This window comes from Marmota flaviventris, chromosome 7 (assembly GCF_047511675.1).
Source record: "Marmota flaviventris isolate mMarFla1 chromosome 7, mMarFla1.hap1, whole genome shotgun sequence".
Classification (NCBI taxonomy): domain Eukaryota; kingdom Metazoa; phylum Chordata; class Mammalia; order Rodentia; family Sciuridae; genus Marmota; species Marmota flaviventris.
The window spans coordinates 137,342,878-137,364,969 of NC_092504.1; the positions used below are offsets into that span (position 1 = coordinate 137,342,878).

General features: G+C 49.0%; 1 protein-coding gene across 3 annotated transcripts in view; it reads right to left on the reverse strand.

The window, feature by feature from the left end:
- Jade1 (jade family PHD finger 1) overlaps positions 1–21,709 on the reverse strand; it is a 55,113-nt gene extending 33,404 nt beyond the window's left edge. The window contains exons 1-2 of one of the 3 annotated variants that reach the window (XM_027926609.2): positions 21,516–21,709; positions 3,102–3,179 (exon numbers count right to left, since the gene is read on the reverse strand). In XM_027926609.2, coding sequence (XP_027782410.2) covers positions 3,102–3,153 — 52 coding nt within the window. In that variant the 5' untranslated portion in view covers positions 3,154–3,179; positions 21,516–21,709. Of the gene's footprint in view, positions 1–3,101; positions 3,180–21,118; positions 21,273–21,293; positions 21,366–21,515 lie in introns of those variants that run through there. The other 2 variants (XM_071614672.1, XM_071614671.1) reach the window with 2 other exon arrangements.
- Between the last annotated feature and the right edge of the window lie 383 nt (positions 21,710–22,092).

The window sequence follows — 22,092 nt, forward strand, 5'->3', positions numbered from 1 at the left end:
CATCCCACTGCAGAGCTAGGCCTCCAGGGCGCCTGGAGAAAGACTGCAAGGACCACGCCTGCAGCTGGACGAGGGCTTGTGCCTGGCACAGAAAGCGCCATCTATCCCCAACTGTAAATACCACACTGGTACTCCTCTGGGCCAGGCCAGAAAACAAAGCCATGGGCTCCAGGCTCAAAGAAGGCAGGGCCCAGCATGGCTATGGCAATGCTGTGGCCCCATGCTGATGTCCGCCACTGCCTCTCCCGTACTTGGACACATGCTCTGCACTGAGCTGGGAACTACGGCCAAAATGTTGTCAGGCCTGCAGGCTGGAGCAGCCAGGAGCGGCCAGTGCACAGGCCAAGCCCAGCTGAGCAGCAATGGAAGCAAATACTGTATCCGGTGGCGTTCTCTCTATAAGACCCTACACCAGGGGCAGTGGGCATGCCCATCCAGTCCCCAGTACATACAAGAAAGAAGGCACTCCAGTGCAACTGAGTGGGCTGGTGTACCATGAACCAGCTACCCCAGGAGAATGAAAGGCGGGCTCCTGGTCTGAATATGCAAATGTTTTTATGAGGCCTGGCACTCAACCAGAGCTGCTTGTTCACCACTACCATCATCCTCCATGATTACCAAATCATTAAGTGCAGACAGGCAGTCACAAAGCATCAGCACCCCTCTCACAATGAGCCACCCTATGACCAAAGCACGGCCTACCTTCTGCCAGCAACCAGCATTCCTCTCCCATACCCAGGCCAGGGATAGGAGAGAACTGGGCTTCGGCACCTATGCAGCTAACCCAACTCCAGCATCCTAGACATTATTTCCCTTAATCCCAGGCCCACAGGAAAGGCCACCTCGGAGGTGCCCTTCTGGTGGACTCCTCCTCTTCCATCTCGAACTGGTTAATGCACTTTCAGATCTTTCAGATGAGGCATCTTCCCTTCTGGGGCTGCTATGGATTGCACTGTGCCCATTACTGTGAAGCCTAACCCCTCACACCTCAGACTATGACTGTATGGGAAGCGGCATCTGCAAAGAACAGACTTAAATGGACCTTAGTCCAATCTGACCAGTGTCATTAGAGGAAAGACCATGTGCAGTCACAGCAAGGAAAAACCAGTGCGTAAGGCCTCAGAAGAAACCAAGCCCGCCAACACTTTGATCTTAAGATTTCCAACTCTAGGACTATGAAAAAGAAAATCCATTTCTGTTTGTTAATTCACCAGGCCTATGGTGCTTTGTCATGGCAGCCTGAGCTAACTAATACTAGGGGTTTTGAAGCTAGCAAGAGCCTCTGGACAGGAGTCTACAGTATGTCCAGAGCTGCACTACACAGAGTGGCAGCCACAAGTGGAAATCACTAGCTGCACAGGGATTTATAAATCTGTGCTTATTAAAATGGAGAAGTTTAACTTCAGTTCAGTTTCCCTAGACTACACGTTTCCACACCACTAGACAATGCTGGTCTAGAAAGGGACAGGTCCTAAGCGAGCGCACACGCACACAGAACTTCAGCCATTTATTGGGCACTATCAGTATGTGGAGATGATTCATAAGACCTTCTTCTGATAAATTCTGAACCTATAAAGCAAGGCTTCTTTTTTAATTGCTTTAGGACAAAACTGCAAACCCAAGCAAGCAGCAAGGTTTACTGAGTACTTAATAACTCAGGAGGGCACTGACAGGTCCCATGGGGGACTGGAAAGAAACACCAAAGCCTGCTTTCTCCTGAGCAGTAGTAAACACTGGAGAAAACAAGGAGTAAAAGCTGTGAAACTCTAAGTGGCTCAAGTTCGGAAGGCAGCACCCCAGAACACTTAGACAGGTGGCTTCACCTGCCTGCGGGTGAGTCAGCCCTCAGTACCTGTCCCTCAAATACCAGAAAAAGCCCTCTCTTCAGAGCTGACACTAGTAGGCTCCCTACTTCTCCCCTCCCTGCTCCCAAAGCCAACTCAGCGGCTCCTGCTGCCTTCCCAAAGGCCCCATTCCCTTAGCCCCTTACCCCAGCCCTTCAGGCATGGTCAGTCTACCTGGGTTCATATCCCCAAACAACTGACCGTCCCTCCCAAGGCCAGCAGTTCCAGGTGCAGCACTCCATGCCTGCACCCAGGCCCTTCCGCAGCTTTCCATGGCTTCAGTGCAGCCCACTATGGCAGCAAAGCCTTGCGCCCTCATTTGCAGCTTTTAATTTGCTGACATTAAGAGACCAAGAAACTAATGACAGCGTGTTGGCCAAAAACCTGTTTCATCCTTCAGGAACAGCATAAGTTCCATGTCCTCTAGCAGCAACCCGGGTCCCCACCCCACCCCACCCCACCCCCGTATTTGTGCATATCTGTTTCCAGAGCACATCAGACAGACAGCTCTGGAACTGACTTCCTTCAGAGCAGATTTTACCCTGAAAGCAGGCCCATTCCTTCCCATCCCACAGCACGGCATCCTCCCCTTCAGGTGGCCCCCAGTTTAATCTGTACAACATCAGACAGAAGCTAGAGGGCTAGAGCTCAGACACTTTGCTGTGTGAGGGGAGCTCTTCCCTAAGGAGCCTGTTGGCGTCTCCATGCAGACACTGTGACATTTATTTTGACTGTCTGGAAGCCAACTCACTTCTGGTGGAAATGTGAGGGTGCCAGGCGCAGAGTAGCAGAGTTAAGCAGCAAGCACCTTCAGAGAAAGCCCAGGGAGAGCGGCCCACAGCCTCAGCCTATGGAAAACTGCGTGCTCCAGTCACACCAGGTGGCCCTCCACCTCCAGCGAAGGAATGGAACTGGTTAATAATCACCTGGCTTGGATGAAGTTCCCTTTTCATAAAGAGCAACTGCAAAGTACCTTAAATGATGTTTAAGAAAAACAGCCACACCAGTGACTCCTGGAACCAGATTACTCATCCCTGGATAACAAACAGGAAGCCTCAGGTATGCAATCGACCTCACAGGGAAAAAAGATCTGGTTACAGACCTACAGTATCACACTCCAGTGTGCTCAGCCTGGGGCTGCCCCTGACCTGCTGATATGCAAAGGACCTCAGCTATTTAAAGCATTACATTTAAAAACCGTGTTTTAACACTGCCCCAAACCCTGGAAGGCTCCAGGAACAACAAAGCAGGACTTACTGCCATTGTCGTCAGAATCCTCACTGCTGCTGGGAAGGCGACCTCGTTTCATGATCTCCCCGGGAAGCAGCAGGCAGCCTGCAAGGCAATGAGACAGCACTTAACCCAAGATGATAACACACAATCATCAAGTTGTGCTCAGATGGTGGCCCAGGATCCGCAGCAAACAAAAGCAAACAAATGCTTAAGTAGCATTTTGAATTGCAAACCGTGAAAAGACCAAAGATGCATAATTAGTTGCAATAATTAACAGAACAGGTTAAAAGGGGGAGGGGGGGCGCGCTCTTGTCAGCAGGTCTCCTGAAGGTGCCAGGTTTCTCTCTATAGTCCCTTGAGAGACCACTGCTACAACCACCCCACGAGTCTCTAGCTGACAAGCAGCAAGCACTGCAGGAGCAGACCCAGGGCAACCAACTCCCTCCTTGCTATGGACTTCCCCTTTGTATGTGTCCCTGGGGGGCAGGGGACAGGGTGGTGCCTGAATGTTTGAATTTTTACACTGCACTGGGCATGACTGCACTTCTCTGGCAAATTTTTGCTAAAATAATCCTAAAAGCCAAGTCAACTTAGAGTTCCAGAAACAAACCAGGCGGGTTCACGGGAAGACAAATGTCCCCCCATCCCTCTCCACTCACGGCAACTCGCTGCAGGACGCCATACCCTTGGTGCAGACCCCTCTCTTCTACCCATTAGGAAATGAAAGCCAAGAGGAGCAACTTCTCCAAGGTCTCTCCAAGGTCACACCATGGCACAGAGCTCAGGACCCTCAGTCCAGTGTCTTCCCTCGACCAACTCCTTTCAGGCCCAGTACAAGCAAATCCACTAAACTAAAATATAGGTTTGTACAAATTCCCAGCCCACCTGGCCCACTCTTTCAGGAAGCTGGTGGTGACAGGCATCTAGCACCACTCAAGTGACAGCAAGACTGCATTTAGGAAAGAGGAGGTGGGCAGAGACTGAACAGTCACTGAGCTTTCGCAGATGAAATCATAGTTACATCCACCCAGGAAAGCACTAAACAAATCCAAGAGTTTTTTCTAACTAAAATTACTGATCTCCTTGACCCCTGCAGAGCCCTGATCTTACTGCAGGATCAGGAATTCTCCAAGAGGAAGGACAGATTTCCAAGTCAGAGGAAGTGTGGTGGCCCAGCACCTGCCCCCCCACCCCTCAGAAAGTGCACACCCACCCCCTCCTCCCTGGGAATCACAACACGCACCGCGCGTTTCCAGTGACACCGTGGCACAGAGTGGTGGAGGAGAGCGTGCTAAGCAGGACAGTAACTGAAAACCAAACCCGTAAAAGCGCAGTCTCAAGGAGCAGACTGCGTCCTACTAAAATGGGACCCAGCTACACCACTTGGGTCTGAAGGCGACTAGAAGCGGCAGGAAGGGGGCTCACTGCCTTTGCCTAGCTGACTAGAAGGGCAGAAATCTCCCTCTGTAGAGAAAACTTCCCCCAACAAACAGCTCCCATGCATAAACAACCCTCAACTGCCATTAGTTTGCCCACACAAGCCTGGTGGTCATCTTCCCAGAGCCAGCCTGCCTCCCTAGAAGCCCAATCCCCTCAGGCTGTGACTAGTCACTTCACCAGTCATCACCCTGAATTCAAATTTTACACTGTAGATAAGCCCCAGGTCTGACCACCTAGGGGGATTTTTACTTTTTGGTGACTAAGTACAAGCACATAAACATCAATAGTCTTTTCTCTGGTGATCTCCACTTTATTAATTCACAGGCATGTTTCCCCTTAGGAAACAGATCAACGTGACGTGACCCATTCAAACATTCAGGCCCCTGACCTGCCATTTCAATATTTTATATTTCTTCCTAGAAAACTCAACTCAGTTAAAATTTTGTGGGATTTTGCTTATCAATCAATTGTTCAAAACCATTAAAAGAAGCCAGGTGCAGGGGCACACAACTGTAATCCCCGTGGCTTGGGAGGCTGAGGCAGGAGGATCGTGAGTTCAAAGTCAGCCTCAGCAACTTAGCAAGCAACTTAGTGAGACCCTGGCTCAAAGTATAAACAGACTGAGATGTGGTTCGGTGGGTAAGCGCCCCTGGGTTCAATCCCCAGTACACACCCAAAAAAACCCACTAAAAGAATTTATCAAAATGAAGGCAGGACTTGAGTCCTGATAGGGTCACAAGTTGCCTTAAGAACATGCTTTGTGGGACAGGGTTTCACCTGAGGGCAGGGTCACAATCCTAAAATCCCACCTGCCCCCTTTTCCAAGAGCCCCTGTCTCCAAAGTCCCTCTCACCCAGAACCCTACAAGTTGATCATTCCTGCCAAAAGCTCAGGCCATCCAACACCTGTGACCCACTTCCCAACTGCAATGACTCCCTCCTGCTCTGTTTTCTCCAACACCAACCGCTGGTGGTGGCCTCCTCCGCCATCTGGCAGACACCCCTGGTCCTGTGGGGACCCAACAAGGAGTACAAACAGAAAGGGAAACCCACTCATTGGTGACAAGAGCTTCTTCAGCTCCCCAAAGCCTGTTGTGAAGACCTTTAAAAAAGAAAACAAATAGAAAATACGACCTACAGAGGACTTCCTTAAGGAAGTCCTTCAGTAAGGGTGTGCTGCCACAGGGCAGGGTGCAGTTACCTCCTCCCCAGCAGGCACGGGAATGGAGCAGAGGCTCAGAGCCCTTCCCAGGTACACACAAGAGCAGAGCCTGCCTCGCCTTCTCTGCTCAGACATTCAATCTGCCTGAACAGAACAGCCTGGAGAAGCTACACCCCTCGAACCAAATGCCTTCCTTCCAGCATCAAACAAAACTCACATGCAAGGCATATGGGCAGTCAGTCACTAAATGCCAAACGCAAGCACCGGCCAACACAGGGCAAAGCTCCTGAACACCCTTTCCTCTAGCAAAACCATGCACATGGAATAAAGCAGTTCTTTCCTTCCAGCAAACCCCACTTCCCCTCATGATCTGTACCCTGCTTCTCCAGGGGAGCTGGCAGTGATGGTGTCAGTGCCCTGCACAGCTTCTTCCCCTGTGGCCCTACTGTACTTAAACCTTGGCACTGGGCTGACTTATCACACCCAGGGTTACTCACTGGATCAGAAAATCAAAGTCCACGTTACCTTCTCCAACATACACAATACCACAATGCGGTGGGTATACGTTTCGAACGTCTGTCAAGTAAAAGCAGGAGAAAGCGGAGTGGCTATGCATTATTACCTTCCCTGACCCTCTGGGCCAGTGGCGGATCCACCTAGATGGTAGTAGGATTAAGTAATAATCAATTAAAAGGGCTCCTCCAAGCACTCAAGAGAAAGCAGCAAGTGTAACAGCAGACGGGAATATCTAATGTATTAGGAGGTGTTGGAAGAAAACCACAGTTCCTGGCCTCATGGGGCTTCTGGCCTCACTGAGGAAACGGGCAAGCAACAGGAATTGGGCATTGATGGTGCCTGAGTGGCAAATGCATGGTTCTCTAAGAACGCAGGCAGTGGATGGAGTCAGGAGAGGATGAACAAAGGGGAGACGGCCAGAGAAGGGAGCACATTTGGGGCAAAGCAAACACAGAATCATCCTATCTACCTGTTTGTTTCTTTATTAATACACATCCCTCCTTATTTGCAACTGCCAAGGCTTACCAACTGACACCAAGTCCCCCTACTGCCTCACGGTTTGGTCTTCAATCACCCGCAAAAGTTCCTGTGTTGGAAACCAGATCCCCAAGCAAGTGTGGTGAGCTAGGCCACATGGGGCAGGCAGAGCTCCAAAGTGGGCTGTCATGACCGTGCTGTCAGTTTGGCCCCTTCTGGGTCACCCCCATTTTAATGCCTTCTACCCTAAAATGACCAAGCAAGAAAGCCTTCACCAGATGTGGCCCCTCGATCTAGTTACCAGACCACGGTGCTCTATTACAGCACCAGGAAACATAAGACATCACTTTTACCTAGTTCCATTCTCCAAGCCTATGATTTCTTCACACTGTCAGTTACAGAGTAATTACCCTGAGGTGAACTCATCAGGCCATTTCCTTCGAAAACCTCTCCCTGAGGTCCCCCTGCAAACAAGTCCAAGTACAAACTGTCCAGGGAGAAACTCCCAAGTTTTCTGACCCCGTCCCATCCATCCTAGGAAGCCCCAACTTAGCATACATACCTCCATTGGGCCAGGCCTCTTCTCTAGAAAACCCTTCCTTGTCGTTCTCAACCGCCACTAATGCTGCTTCTGTTTCTCTCCTTACCCAATCCCACCACTTCTCCGGGGTTCAATCAAAAGCCACCAAATATCTTATCCACCATCCCAACTCTTGAGCACTTGAGAGCCCATACGGCTCAGTTCAAACTTGTTCTTCTTTTACAAGCTGTTGGCCTTCTTTTTCACTGTTATTTTTTTTTTAATAGTGTCAGTGTGGGGGGGATGGTGACACTTGTTGAAGATGGTAAAGCAGATTTCATTCAAGGGAGAGGAGAGCAAGGATTAGGTTAAGAACCACTGCAATGGGGCCTTGCAGCAGTGGGGGAGCAAGATGAACTCAACTCAGTCACCAAGGGACAAGTGGGGATTTATATCCCAGGAGCAGGGCGGGTTCAGTGGGAGCAATAGTAGGAGGAAGCCTTGAGGATAAGCAGTTTCCGACTCGCCGGCCTCCCGAGGATTGTGGGCAAGCCAGGACAGGAAGGAGGTCAGCTGCCAAGGGCAGGGAGATCCCCTCCACTCCCTCTCAGGATTCCTCAGGAAGCCCAGGTTCCTCTCCTCAAGCAGAGGACCAAAGGAGCCACAGTGTGTATTCATGCCTGCTCTGCATCAGGACTTAGGGGTGAGTTCCTACATGTGTGTCTATAGAGATCGTCCTAGTTTCTGGAGCTCAGAGATTTTCTCAAGCTAAATATGACATAAAGACATGAGGTAGAAGGGCCAGCTGTTGGTCAAAAGGGCCCCATAGGGCTGCTACAAGAAGCACCCCCAGAACTCTGGGCCAGTACTCAGCAAGACTCACCTTCATATTGTCTGGACTTCACCAACCTGACTCAAAGTGATTCAATGTACATGACCCTGCAGCGTCCCGTTCACCACGAGGAACAACAACCAGACAGACAAAAATACTAACTGGTGGGCATTTGAGGCGGCCCAAAAAGAGGAAGAGAGGGTGGCTAGCAATTCAAGATTCCAGTGAGAATCTGGCCCAGAGTGGCTGACTGAGGGGGCAGCTGGCCACAGGGGGCTCAGGTAATAATGGTATACAGGCCCTGGCTCCTCAAGAAGCCCAACAAGGTGACCAGCAGATGGCTCTCCCTCCATCCCTGTCACAGTTACCACATTCATCCAGGAGCGGTTCATCAAGTTCAATGCCAGAGCATGTGAAGACAGAGTCCCAGGAACCCTGGGCCATGGAGAGGGCAGGGAGGAGTGACAGCTGCCTCAGTGGGCCTGGCCGTGAAGCCTCCAGGCTGCTGATCACTGAGTCACCAAGCACTCAAAGCCCCGCAACCTGAGCTGCCTTCCCTGAAGCAGGAGACCCCGCAGGCAACAAGCTGGGAGCAGCCCCAGATACCAGCCCCAGGGGCAGGAAGTTCTGTAAACTTAGGGCCCTGGGCAGGTTGACCCCAGGGATGAGGGGAAAGGAACTTGACAAAAGACTAGTGAAGTACTGGGGAAACCAGGAGGCTGAAGCAACAGGACAAATCACAAGTTCGAGGCCAGCCTGAGCAACTTAGGGAGTGGCTCCGTGTAGAGAGCCTGCCTGACACGTGCCAGGCCCCTGGGTTCCACGCCAGGGCCACACAGGGAATAATGCTGAAGACTTTGAGGGTGTTTGCTCAGCGCCACTCCTGGGAAACAGCTCTGAGCAACACAGACTGCCAGCATTCTCAGCTGAGGAACAGGGACTGTGACCAGGCCATAAACTCTACAACCACACTAAGGATCATACCGCGTGATCTGAACCATCTCACGCCTCAGACGTAAAAAGGCTGATTTCAAAGTATCAACCTTACGCACTATGTTTTTACTGTTATTTATGTCACTCCAAGAAGCCACAGAAGGTACTCAACCAAAACCCTTTGCACCCTTCCTCTACACTATCACTGAAGGCACGGCTAAATGTGCAAACCACCTCCCATATACACACTGCATCCTGGACTCTCAGCTTTACAGAACAGAGATGGCTTCAGGTTCCCTTCTCGATGACCTTTAGCTGAAGTAACTTCTGTCAACATTCATCTTCAATTTATTGGTGTCCTCCATTCTCTGTCAAACAGCGAAAATTTAATGCCTAAGTGTACTCTACGAAAAAGTGCACTTTCCAGAAACTGAGTAGTCTGTGTTTTCAGACACCAGGTGGTCCCCACGGGAAGCTAAAAAGTATTTTAGCTGTTCCGTTTTGTTTGCTAAATTCACACTTTGAATACTTTGACTAACCCAATCATTTAATTTGATTGAGTAGTTAGTAATCATTAGAATCACCCCCCCCCCCAAAAATATTCTCTTCCAAGGAGTATACAACTCTCCATGAACTCAAACACAAAGGACACAGCTGGTATCTTACCTCGGTTTTTAAAGAAAACATTAATTGCCTAAGATAAGAAGTTTTCAAATTGGCAACGTTATCCAATTTATATGCGCAGAGTCTAAAAATATTGTATGACTATAACTCAAACCCAAATTTCTCGTTTTAAACCAAAGGGTTATATCTAGTCAAAAAAAAAGATTTGATTTAACTGACAAATAGTGTAGATCTTAAGTGTTAAACTTTTTATCTTGTCTAAATAAACGGAGCTTTTAAAAATATGTTCTTTATAATGTCATACATCAAAATTTAAAGAAAATGCTGCCTAAGCTACTACAATACCTTCAGAAAGAGACCAAAATTGAAAATATTCAGTGGAAGAGTTTTTATCAGCAATAAACCCTCCCCCAAACGAAAAGACTGTGATGGCTGACCAATCCTGAATACAGCACTCCCTCCTGTGAGCATCACCAATAAACCTGAGTGCCAGCACTCATCACTGCACAGTAAATGTACAAATCATTCTTGAACTCAGATTTTAAAAGCCAACAAAAGCATTTTTCAGAATTTTAAGAAATGTATGAGGTTTGATTCAGAGGTTCTGAATCAATCACAAACAGGCTCAGTTAGCAGGTTATAAATACCACAATCATTTGCTTAGGGGCCCCAAAGACTATTACGCCCCTTAAGTTAGCAACCAAACCAAGAGCAGTTATGACAAAACATTGCACTCGCTAGTACTTGGAATGCATTTTGCTAACTGCCCTTGACATGGGAATGAATTAACTCACACCAAACAATAGTCAGTCACCCTGGCCTCCAATCCTATTTCCATTAGTCAGGATCCCTCTGCAGATCTATATGCTCAGATATGGAAAGATGCCCAAAACATATTAATAAAGAAAAGCAGGGCTGGGGCTCAGCAGTAGAGCATTCAGCTGGCACGTGAGGCACTGGGTTCGATCCTCAGCATTACATAAAAATAAATAAAATAAAGGCATTCTGTCCATCTACCACAAAAAATAAAAAAAATAAAGCAGACAAAATGAGGAGGTGGGGGAACAAACAAACCATTAGCCCTTTTATGTACAAAAGAAGAGGAAGAACATACACACTAAGTATTCTTATATTCATGGAAATATTCAGGAAGAACACAAAAGATCATAGTGGTTCTAAGCATGGTTCTCTTGACCTTTAAACGGGATTAAAATTTTGACCATGACCGCATACTACACTTAAAATAGTGCAGAATTAAATCTTAGAACCTTCCTTTCCTGCTTCTCACTCTATGGAAGTTCCCAGGGGGAACAACTTGGCCCTAAGCAAAACCCAGTCCAAAATAAGCAGCATCAATAAACTGTGCGTCCCACCTCCTTCCTCAGATAAACACCGAAGGCTCACTTTAAAATACCACCTGAGAGAAAGGCAGAGAAGGAAAAGCTAAAAAAAGTAAAGCTACCACCACAAAAATCACCCATTCTACCTGATTATGTCAGACACACTTCAAAAGCAAATGTTTTTTAAAAATAAAATAGTCAATGTCAGGAGGTCACTCAAAACACATGAAACAAACCCAGAGGACAACAACTAGGGCTTAAGTTACCTTTAAAGAATAAAAGAGGGGCTGGGGCTACAGCTCAGTGATAGAGCTTGCCCAGCATGTGTGAGGCCCTGGGTTCAACCCTCAGCACCACATAAAAGTAAACAATAAAGCAAAGGCATGCTGTCCATCTATAACTACAAAAAAAATAAGGAAATAAAAGCGTTTCAACTTCCTATTTTGAAAGTAGTACTATTTTGGAAAAAAATGCAAGTAAAAGGCCACATTCCAGAGGTGGCTGACCAACATGGAATCGCCTCCACCGCAGCAGACTAGGTGGTTCTTTTACCCAGCCCAGAAACGACCTGACCTTTCTTACCTGTGCTACCACCCCAGAGACAAAGCCTATTTGCTCTCTAAGTCCTATTCCTCTTCTCAAACTTTGACAATTCACCAGGAAAAACCAAGGTAAGCCTAACCTCAGAAAAAAAGGGTTATTCTCTAAAGCATTTCACTGAAATAAGAAGTGTGTTCTATTCTGCCTTGGGTTCTCTGATAAAACAGGTGTTAATTTATAGAGCACCTGGCCACACACACACCAACTAATGCACACATACATATATGCATGCCTACTTTTGGGTCATACTCAGAGTTCATTAAAGAATGACATTCTAGAAAAAAACATGTGTTGGCAGGAGATAGTTTCTGAATGAACCAAGGTAAGGGTGAAGGAGGGAAGGAATCTAAACCTATTATTCCATGGAATAAACCAATAAATGCAAAGTGTCTACAGGGTAATTTTAGAAGATTTTTAAATGCTCCAACCAGATGTTCTTGTACAGGAAACACAAAACAGTTTCTGCAGGAACCAGACTCAAGCAGCTAATGACAATTACACTGTGCACAGATTGAAATGCAGCTGCTTTTCAGGAACTTTGTTCCCTGATTATAGCTGGTTGTCTGAAACTATCAGTTACCATTAACAATTTTTTAAAAGTACTGTTGTAACAAAAGAGCAAGAGAGACTCCCGATGTTGTATACTGGAAAACCTAGACAGCGCACTTAACAAAACCTGCGTTCGCACATCACTTGAGTTACACATGAAAACAAACATTCTGCCCCAATTGTAGGAGTCTTGTTATTATATTATGGTCATGGAGACATTAAGATGGCCTCAAACCCTGGCAGCAAGGTCGGGAAAACATTCTGAGGCTAAAGCTGAAAGGACTCTCACAACATGGGCTGTCTCCAGGGGATCTTCCAAGAGACTTTAAAAACACAATTGCAGTGCTAGAGAAGATTTCAGAAATAAAACAAAATAATTCACCTTTTCTCATCTTGGAGAGGGTCAGCAGCTTGTGAAAAAGCTTTTCAGACAAAGAACCAGAGACCAATTTCCAAGCAGTTGGGTGCAACTCCTCATGGCACCTGAACCACAGGCATTGACCTCCTGATGACTGCTGGGATTTATAGCCATGACAAATTATTGGGGAGCAGAAAACTAAATGGCATCAACAAACAACAGTCTGTTAACTAAAAACTGAAACATGGTTTCCTGGCAAAATGATGGGAAGAGGGCTGTGACTGCCACTCTGCTGGGTGAGGCATATGAGAGACAGGGCTAGAAGAACGTGTGGGGCACTTCCTGAGCGCTGCCACAGGAGAGAGTTGTCGGGGCAGTAGCATTAACTTCTGATTGGCGTGGCACATACACCCTACCTGACATCATCTCCTTCTGCAGGGAGTCCAGTTCCATAATACATATCCCCTTACTCAGGGCTACCTGGCCTGGTCCCCTAATGGGCATGAATGGCTCCCTAGGTGTTCTTCCCTAGGTATACAGGCCCCCATGGTACACATCCTAGCCTCAAAAGGGATCTAGGAACCAAGAGTTAATACACATGGCCAGGAACACGTTCCATTTTATGTAATGATGTGCTGCCCTAGTCTAGAATCACATAATAAAGCCAATTAAGATATTACACATACACACAGCCCTCAGACTAGCCAATTCCCCCATATTTATCACACAAACTTCTAATTGCAATTTGTTTTTTCAGGTTCCTGTAAGAAAGGAAACTGAGCCCGGGAACCAGCTGATCAGTTTACCCTGTGTTGCTATAAATCAGGGGTCAATAACCCCTTTTCTAATGCCCTTAAGGTTTCACATATTCAAAGGTTGAGGGGGGAAAAGGTCAAGGAACATTCCATGACATGAAAAGCATTCAAAATGCAAATCTCAGTATTCATAAATAAAGTTTTATTGGAACACAGCCATGCTCATTAATTCACCTTTTGTTCATGATTGCTTTAAAACTGCAGAATGGAGCAGTTGTGGTGGACCATATGGCCCAGAAAAATATCTGGCCCTTTACAATAGAATTCTACTGTTCTTCTACAAATCAATAGACTGACAATACAATGCTTATAAACCAACATTATACATACTTAGTTAAAGGTGAATCAATCACCAGGTCCTGGTTAAGTACCCAAAGCTCAAAGCCAAGGACCAAACACACTCATTCCCTAGGAAGCCCTTCACTAGAACAGCAAAAATCAAAAGGAACAAGGCAGGGCAGGGAGCTTCAAGCACTTTTAACCAAGGCCAACTCCAGAAACCAACAAGTTTTCCTCAAAGGAAAATCCCTGAGCCTCCTGCTTGCGACTAGTGTACACCAATAAAGACACACTGCTTATCTGATTTTCAAGCTAATAACAGAAAATAACCTAATAACACAGAAAAATGACTGTTCTAGTCAGGAATTTAACAGTGACATGGTTAACAGTGACAGTAAGATCAGTGAGAAATCATTGAAAAGTGACCAGAGCTTAAACAAATTAACTGGACTCCAAGGATATGCTTCCGGGACCCACTGAACCCCTGAATTAACTAACATGCACATTTTAGCACTTCCTCATTTTCCAGGGCAGAGGTTCCAAGGGTCAAGAGTGTCCAACTTGGAAAAGACTACGAGGGGCTAGGACTGTAGCTCAGTGGCAGAGCACTTGCCTAGCATATGTGAGGCACTGGGTTCGATCCTCAGCATCACATAAACAATAAACATATAAAATAAAGGCACTGTGTCCATCTACAACTACAAAAAAAAATTCAATTTTTTTTTTGGGGGGGGGGGTACCAGGAATTGAACTCAGGGGCACTCGATCACTGAGCCACATCCCCAGCCCTATTTTGTATTTTATTTAGAGACAGGGTCTGAGTTGCTTAGGGCCTCACCATTGCTGAGGCTGGCTTTGAACTCGTGATCCTCCTGCCTCAGCCTCCCTAGCCACTGGAATTACAGGCATGTGCCACTGCTACAAAAAATAAAAATTAAAAAAAAAAAAAAAAAGACTCTGAGCCTCCGGATCTGAAATGCATCATTTCACTTCCACACTGAGATCACTGATGCTTGTGAAGATGACCGTGCGCAATCAAGAATCTAAATGTTCTTTGTGCTAAGCAAAAGCAAACCATGCAATTCAACCTCAGGCAACTTGATAACCTTGCTATTTCTTGCTCCTTACTCCGGAGTAAGAAGTAAAGGAAAAATGCCCAATTTATTCTTCAGTTTGAACCCTCACCACTGAAATCCTCACTTAAAATAACTGCTTAGAAACTATCTTAGAAACATAGATTTTCATATTAATAGGATTTCCTGTGAAGGAGATATTAAACAAATTAACTGGACTAATTTTGACTGCTTTCAACAAGAGCAAACTATGGTTTAATTTCAACAAACAAGCAAGCCCCAAAGGCCATAAGGAGGAGAGAGTTGTCCTTTCGTGATTCTGGGGATGGAACCCAGGGCTTCATGCATGCTAAAATAACACTTCACCCACTAAGCCGTATCTCCCAAGCCAAACACAAGGTTACAAAAATAAACACTTACTGGGCTGGGGTGTAGCTTACAATTCTCAGTACCAAAACAATTATTAAAAAAAAAAAAAAACTTTAACAAACTTAAATTTCAATTGTTCCTCAATCACCTGAGTTTGTCTTGACTATCTGAAGAACCAAAGCAAAAAAATATTGAACTGGTGTTAAATCAATTGTTGGGTCTTTGAATATTAATGTAGATCAATGGTCTAGAGTCAATTAAAATTAAAAATGAAAATATGCACCAAGTGCCCGCCTGTAATCCCAGCAGCTCTAGAGGCTGAGACAGGAGGATCGTGAGTTCAAAGCCAGCCTCAGCAATTGGGAGGCACTCTAGAGGTTGAGACAGGAGGATCGTGAGTTCAAAGCCAGCCTCAGCAATTGGGAGGCACTAAGCAACTCAGTGAGACCCTGCATCTAAATAAAATATAAAAACAGACCTGGGGATGTGGCTCAGTGGTTGAGTGCCCAAGTTCAATCCCTGGTACCCCCCAAAAAAAAACGGAAAAGAAAATATGTACTCTACAACCATACCCACCTGAACGTTCCCTCAACCAATCTCACCTGATCTCCGAAAAATGAAACTATGCAGCCCTTTCTCAGTGACTGAGCTTTCTATCCAAGGTCTATGATCTTTATTTTTGTTACATGGAAGTGATGAAAGACAGCCTTAGTAATCGTTTGTGTCCTGGGCTAGGAGTCCAGCGACAATCTCCTCCACTCTGTTCCTTGGCACTGAACCTCAAACTTATGTGTCCCTTCCTCTTGCAGGGAGAAGGGCATTCCAGGGCTACTTCTGCATTTATTAGAAAGGCAAAGAAATTCATTTCCTCAGAGCCACCAACTTCAAAAAAGCAAATATATATACACATACACTCTCACTCCCTCTAATGTGTATATATATATATATATATAGAGAGAGAGAGAGAGAGAGTTGTAGTTGGACACAATACCTTTATTTATTATCTTTATGTGGTGCTGAGGATTGAAATCAGGGCTTCAAATGTGCTAGGTGAGCACTCTATCACTGAGCCACAAACACAAACCCAGCCCCATATACATCCTCTTGATCACAGAACAAAGTTTCTGCTTGTTTGGGGGGGGAGGGGGGTCAATAGGGATTGAACTGCCACACCCCCCACCCTATCCTATTTTGTATTTTATTTAGAGACAGGGTCTCACTGAGTTGCTTAGTGGCCTTGAACTTGCCTCACCCTCCTAAGCCACTGGGCTTACAGGCCAGACCAAAATTTTTGCATTAGAAGTACACCAGAAGCCAGATGCACCAGTGAATTGGTGCATAATTGCCAATAATCTTATCAATTCAGGAGGCTGGAGCAAGAGGATCACAAATTCAAAGCCAATCTCAGAAAAGGGGGGGTTGCAACTCAGTGGTAGAGTACCCCTGGGTTCAATCCCAGGATCCCCCCAAAAGAGTACACAAATAACAGACTCTTTCAATTAAATCTCAACTTTGAGACTATATTCTATTGAGATAAAAACATAATAATTATCCATCTTCTTGGTTTTTGTTTTTTACAATTCTGGCAACCAGACCCAGGACCTGTCATATGCTAAGCAAGTGCTCTCTCCGCTGAGCTGCCTCCCCAGCACTAAATGTTAAATACACATTCAGAGTGCTGCTACAAGATCTTGAAGATGGAGAATTGACTGAAGGCTAAAACTTTCAAGGAAACAACTTACCTGTCTCAGGCAGGAATTAAAATACTTTTCCAACAAAAATGGGGGGGGGGGGGGCGGGTGGCTGTAATTGGGAAACGTAATGCCAATTTTCTAAGTTAAAGGTTTGAACAAGAGAGTTTAGAACCGATGTAACTCTGTTTTATCAAGTCAAACTTTTCCACACCAACTTAAATAAAAAGCAAGGTGTGGGGCTGGATTGCGGCCCAGTGGTAGAGTACGTGTGAGTCCTTGGGTTCAATCCTCAGCACTACGTAAAGACAAATAAATAATGGTATTGTGTCCATCTACAACTAAATATACAAAAAGCAAGATGTGTTGACTAAGGTGGTCTTAATTTCCTCCAGAGGATTTCCATTCTATAAACCTTGAAGGAAAACTGGGTTTATAATGCAAATTCTGAGAGACCACTAACTGCAATGGTATAAGGGGTGCCTCAAAATACTCAAGGGTCAGGCAGAGCTTCAGCAACAGGAAAATACAGAGGCAAGCAGAACCATGCAAGTCCATGTGCTCTTCCTCATCCCAGCCCCAGCCCCAGGATATATCAGTTAATGGCTTGTTTGCTGTTCCAGCCACCTCAGACACAAACATGTGACAAATCATTTTCCAACCATCTGTGGATAAATACACCAGTTGGGCTCCACGAAGTGGTGTCCACCTGAAATCCCAGCTCTCGGGAGGCTGGGGCAAGAGGATCCAAGTTTGAGGCCAGCCTGGGCAATGACCCAGTCTCAAAATAAATGAAAGGGACTGGGGTTATAGTTGGGCAATGGAGCGCTTGCAAACCAAGTGAGAGGACCTGGGTTCCAGAAAGTATTTTTCAGAAAAGTGGTCTCCTAATCTAAGGTTTCCAAATTACAAAAAACATTATTTAAATATTAGATTTCCAACTTTGTTTAAATAGTCAACTATATTTCCAACGGCTTGCCTCCTCAACGTTACATATCCTGTCAAAAACTGAGGAAGAATCTACTTCAGGGAAACAACCAGATGCAATAAATGGTTGAGAGGACAGTGGTTTGAACAAAGTTATTCTGCCACATTTTAGGGCCAAATGGAGAGATCTGAACATGTGCCAGTAATACAAGAGATCAAAGTTTACTAAGCTGGCTGTCAGGAAGAAAGCTCCTTACAGAACTCCATCTACAGCATGATCTCACTTTGATTCCAACACACATGCACAGGAAATCATCTGGAAGGTGGTACAATAGGGATCTCTGGATGGCAAGAACGCATTTTTATTTTATTTGCTTCTTTTTCTAGTTTTCAGAAATGTACATGTAAGACCATCGGACTGTAGTGTTTTTTTCAGATCAACAGGTACGATTGTGGTTCTGCTTTAACTCCGACCAAGTCTCCAAGTCAACTTCAGATCATCTTCATCGAGCTAAGCGACAGCTCCTTTCTAAAATAAGACATTTCCTTAAAGTCCACTCATTCTGCTATTTTTGCTGTACAACTATATAACTACTATAACAAGCTTGGTAACCAAAGACTCGTTTATATAGAAATTCTGTAAAGTGATGGGAATAAGATTTTTTTCCTTTTAAATGCACATACACCCAACTTTTGTCAAAATTTAAATCTCTGTAGAGTCCACTCAACCTTTCTTACTAGAAAGTAGCCTGTAATCTTGACAAAATCAAGTTCAAGTTCAACTGCAGGTTCAGACAACTCCCATTATCGCTGCTAGTACAGGGACAAAAGGAGATATGGGGAAACCCAACACTTAGAGAGCTCTAAATTACATTTGTTCTAGCTGTTGGAATGAAAATACCAGGTCAAATACCCTTACAGAAACACACAAACTCAAGAAGAAGGCAAAAACACCAAAAATAAGAAAGTTTTATCTGACTTTAAAGCGACAGTACGTGGGACTAAAACCTCCAGGATAAAAAGGCCAGTGTCTGCTGGGTGCCGGCCCCGGACTCCCCCGCTGGCGCTGCCCCCACGTACTACTCGCCACCAGAGGCCAGGGCTGGGCCCCGGCACCCCGCCTGTCTCGGCTGGAGGGGGTTCAAGCCATCAGCTGCCATCGGATCGAAATGCAACTTCCTGCGGCATCTCTTCCCTCAGGGGAGTCACTACCTAAAGTCGGCTTTCGGGGAAACTCTCTTCCGCATCTTACAAGAAGTTCCTCGGCCGCGGAGGCTCCGGCCGGGCTCGAGCAGCAGCAGAGCCGCCGCCGCCGCAGGCCCCCGCCCCCGGGAGCGCAGCGGCCGCCTCTAGCCGCGGCGGCCACCAGCACTTTACAAAGAGGAGCCGAGCGCCTCTCGGCGGGCGGCGGCGCGGGGCGGCCGCGTCCCCTGCGCTCCCGAGCCGGCGGCGGCTCCAAACGGCCCGCGCCGCCGCCGCATTCCTAACGGGCTCCGAGGGCGCGTTCAAATCGCCCGCTTTTTTGTCTGCTCGCAGCATCCACCGGGCGGCGGGCGAGGCCCCGGGGGCCGGGCCGAGACGCCGCCGCCGCCGGAGTGCGCAGGGCCCGCGCCGCCCCGCCCTCCGCCGCTCCCCGGCGGCCGAGACAACGGCGCGGGAGGCGGGCAGCGATGCCGGAGCCCCCGCCGCGACCGGGCCCGGCGCCGGGTGACACCTCGGCGCGGCGCGAGCCGACCCGCTCCCTCCGCGGCTCGCCCCCGCCGCCGCCCTCTCCGTTTCGGGGCGGCCGCCCCCGCTGCCGCCGCCGCGCTCCCGCCCGCCGCCGCTGCACCAATCCGCTCGGCCCCAGTTGCAAATCAAACGCTCCCTCGCGTGCACAAGCCACTAGCGCCGCTGGAAACGGCCGCGCCGGCCCCCGCCCGCGCCGCTCCGGGGCGGCACCTTCGGGCCGGGCCGGGCCGGCCGGCGAGAAACGGCTGCGAGCGGCGGCGGCCCCGAGCGGGCTCGGCTCGGCTCCCGCCCCCAGACAGTTCTGGAAACTGTGGATCACCTCTGTCACAGGAAGCCATCCGGCGAGGAAGGCGGCGCGGAACCAACAAACAGACGCCCGCGGACGCCCGCCGGAACCGGCGCGGGGACCGCGGCGGCTGCGGGCCGTTCCCGGCGGGGCGCGGCGGCCGCCCCCGCGCCGCGGGCTTTGTGCGGGGCTCCCGCGGCGCGGGCGCGGCGGGCCGGCGTCTCCGCCTCCGCAGCCCCCGCCCCGGCCCCGGCAACGCCGCGGGGCCGTGAGGTGACGCCTCGGCCGCCGCCCGACCCCATTTCCACACCGGGCCGCCTCTCCTCCAACACGAGAGGCGGGCTACAAAAAGTTGGCCCCGAGGCCACCCAGCACCTGCCCACGTGCCGCGGAGGCTCGCTCCCGGGTCTCCCCCGTCCCTTCCCCCCGCCGCCCTCGGCCGCCAGGTCACCTATTACCGGTGGGAGGCGAGAGAGGCTGCTATTTAAACGCCCGCGGAAGTTGAGGCACCCCCACTGGCGGGTGCCGTGCACCTGCCTCCCGCCGCCGCGCTCCGCCACTTTGAGCAGCAGCCGCGTCCTCGGCCCCGCCTCCTGCCCGAAGGCGGGCGGGGGGGAGCGGGAAGGAGGTGGAAGGGATCGAATTTCTCCAGCAAATGGGACCGTTCCGACAGGATTCGGTTCCCCGGTCAACATTCCACATTCCATCCCTCTCCCGCATTTGCAAGCCAGCGCCGAGCAACCCGGAAAGCCTGCTGGCTACTGAACAACAGCCCCCAACTCGCGAACACACACTCACAGGCACAGGACACGTGCACTGTGGAGGGCTTTGCAACTTGCAGTCCCGGGGTACACACTGCACGTTCATTTAAAGCTGCAAGGAGACCAAGAGGACCCCACCCCCACAATTTGCAGATGGTGCCAAAGGTTGCAATTTGCAATCCGTTTTAAGTTCATGATTAATCGGTACTTTGCTCTATCGATGTAACTCCTTCTCAATTCCACCGATGGAGGGTTTTACACTTCACAGGCGGTCTCACTGTAAGTACAGGTCTGATCGTTGGAAACCCAATTTGGAAGAATCTAATTGCCAAGGTGTCCCTCCACCCCTGCTCACTGCCCTTGAATTGATGCAATGAATATTTTGGACATGTGGTGACGCGGTGACGAGGGCTAGGGCTGCGACCGCTCCTCAAAGATGTACCTACTCGCACCTATGTTCGGACAAATACAGTCCTTCCCCCATACACACAGGGCCACACACTCTGGATTCATGTATGTACGCGAACCTGCGTTCTGCCATTGCCATCTGTCTACCAAGTTGTTACTATGCTTTCCACTTTCATGCAGCCTAATGCACTTTGGCTTTTTTAATTTTTCTATGAACTAAACTGCGTTTCTGCTGCTGAACGCGTTTAATTGATGATTCACCTGAAAACCGCATGTTCTTAGCGAATTCAAAAGAAAAAGCTCCGAGTCTTCGCCCCCCCCCAATTGAAAAATAATCATAATAAAACTTACTAATCCAACAGAGATCAATTCTCAGGATCCAGACATCATCCTCTCCTCCTCCGGCCCCCGCCCCGGCAAAGCCCAAGTTACTGGTGGGATAGTAACACTGCGCTCGGCGGCCGCCTCCCTCCCTCCTCGCTACGGATCGAGAACCCAATCTTTTGGCGCCATATTAATGACGTACTATATTATTTCCACTAGGCAGCGACCTTCGGCATTAAATTACTCCCGAGAACTCCCGAGCAAAGCAACAAAACCATCAAATATGGCTGAGCCTTCGGCTCGTCCTGCAGCCGCCGCCGCCACCGCCGCCGCGGGGCCGGGACGCGCACCCCGACCCACGCGCGGACACGCGCGGACACACGCGCGGCGCGCCCCCCGCGGCCCCCGCGGCCCGCGCGCGTACCTGCTGCGGAGGGCTCCGGCCGAGGCGCTGGGCTCCGCGCCTCCCGCTCGCGCCGCGCCGCATGAGTCCGGGCCGCGGTGGGCGGACGCGCGGGGCGCCGGGAGGGCCCCTGCCCTCGCCGGCGCGCACACAGCCGGCACTCGCGCGCGGAGGCGCTCCCGGCCGGGCGTTTGGCTCGTTATGGAGGAAGGACTGTGTGAATCCAACTCATTTCTGGGTCACTGCTGCCACAGGGGGGAGCACTTTAATCCCTTGCCAAAAGCGGAGGGTGGGGACGCGCGGGCGGAGGGAGCGCGCGGGGCGCCGGCGGCGCGGGGGGCTCGGCCCGCGTTAACTCTTGGCGGCCCGCGCGGGGGCGCCGGGGCCGCGCAGCGCTGCCGTCACCTGCCCGCGAGCCCGGAGCTACCCCGCGGTCCGCAGGCCGCGAGGCGGGGATTCAGCTTACCCCTTCCAGCTGCTGTCCCAGTTCCAACTCCTGTCTGACGTCGAGCTGGATTCTTTCGAATTAGCTTAAAATTAAGTAGATTAAAAACGTGGCTCTTGAGGGGTGTGAACCTTCGGTGAAAGATTTTATGTT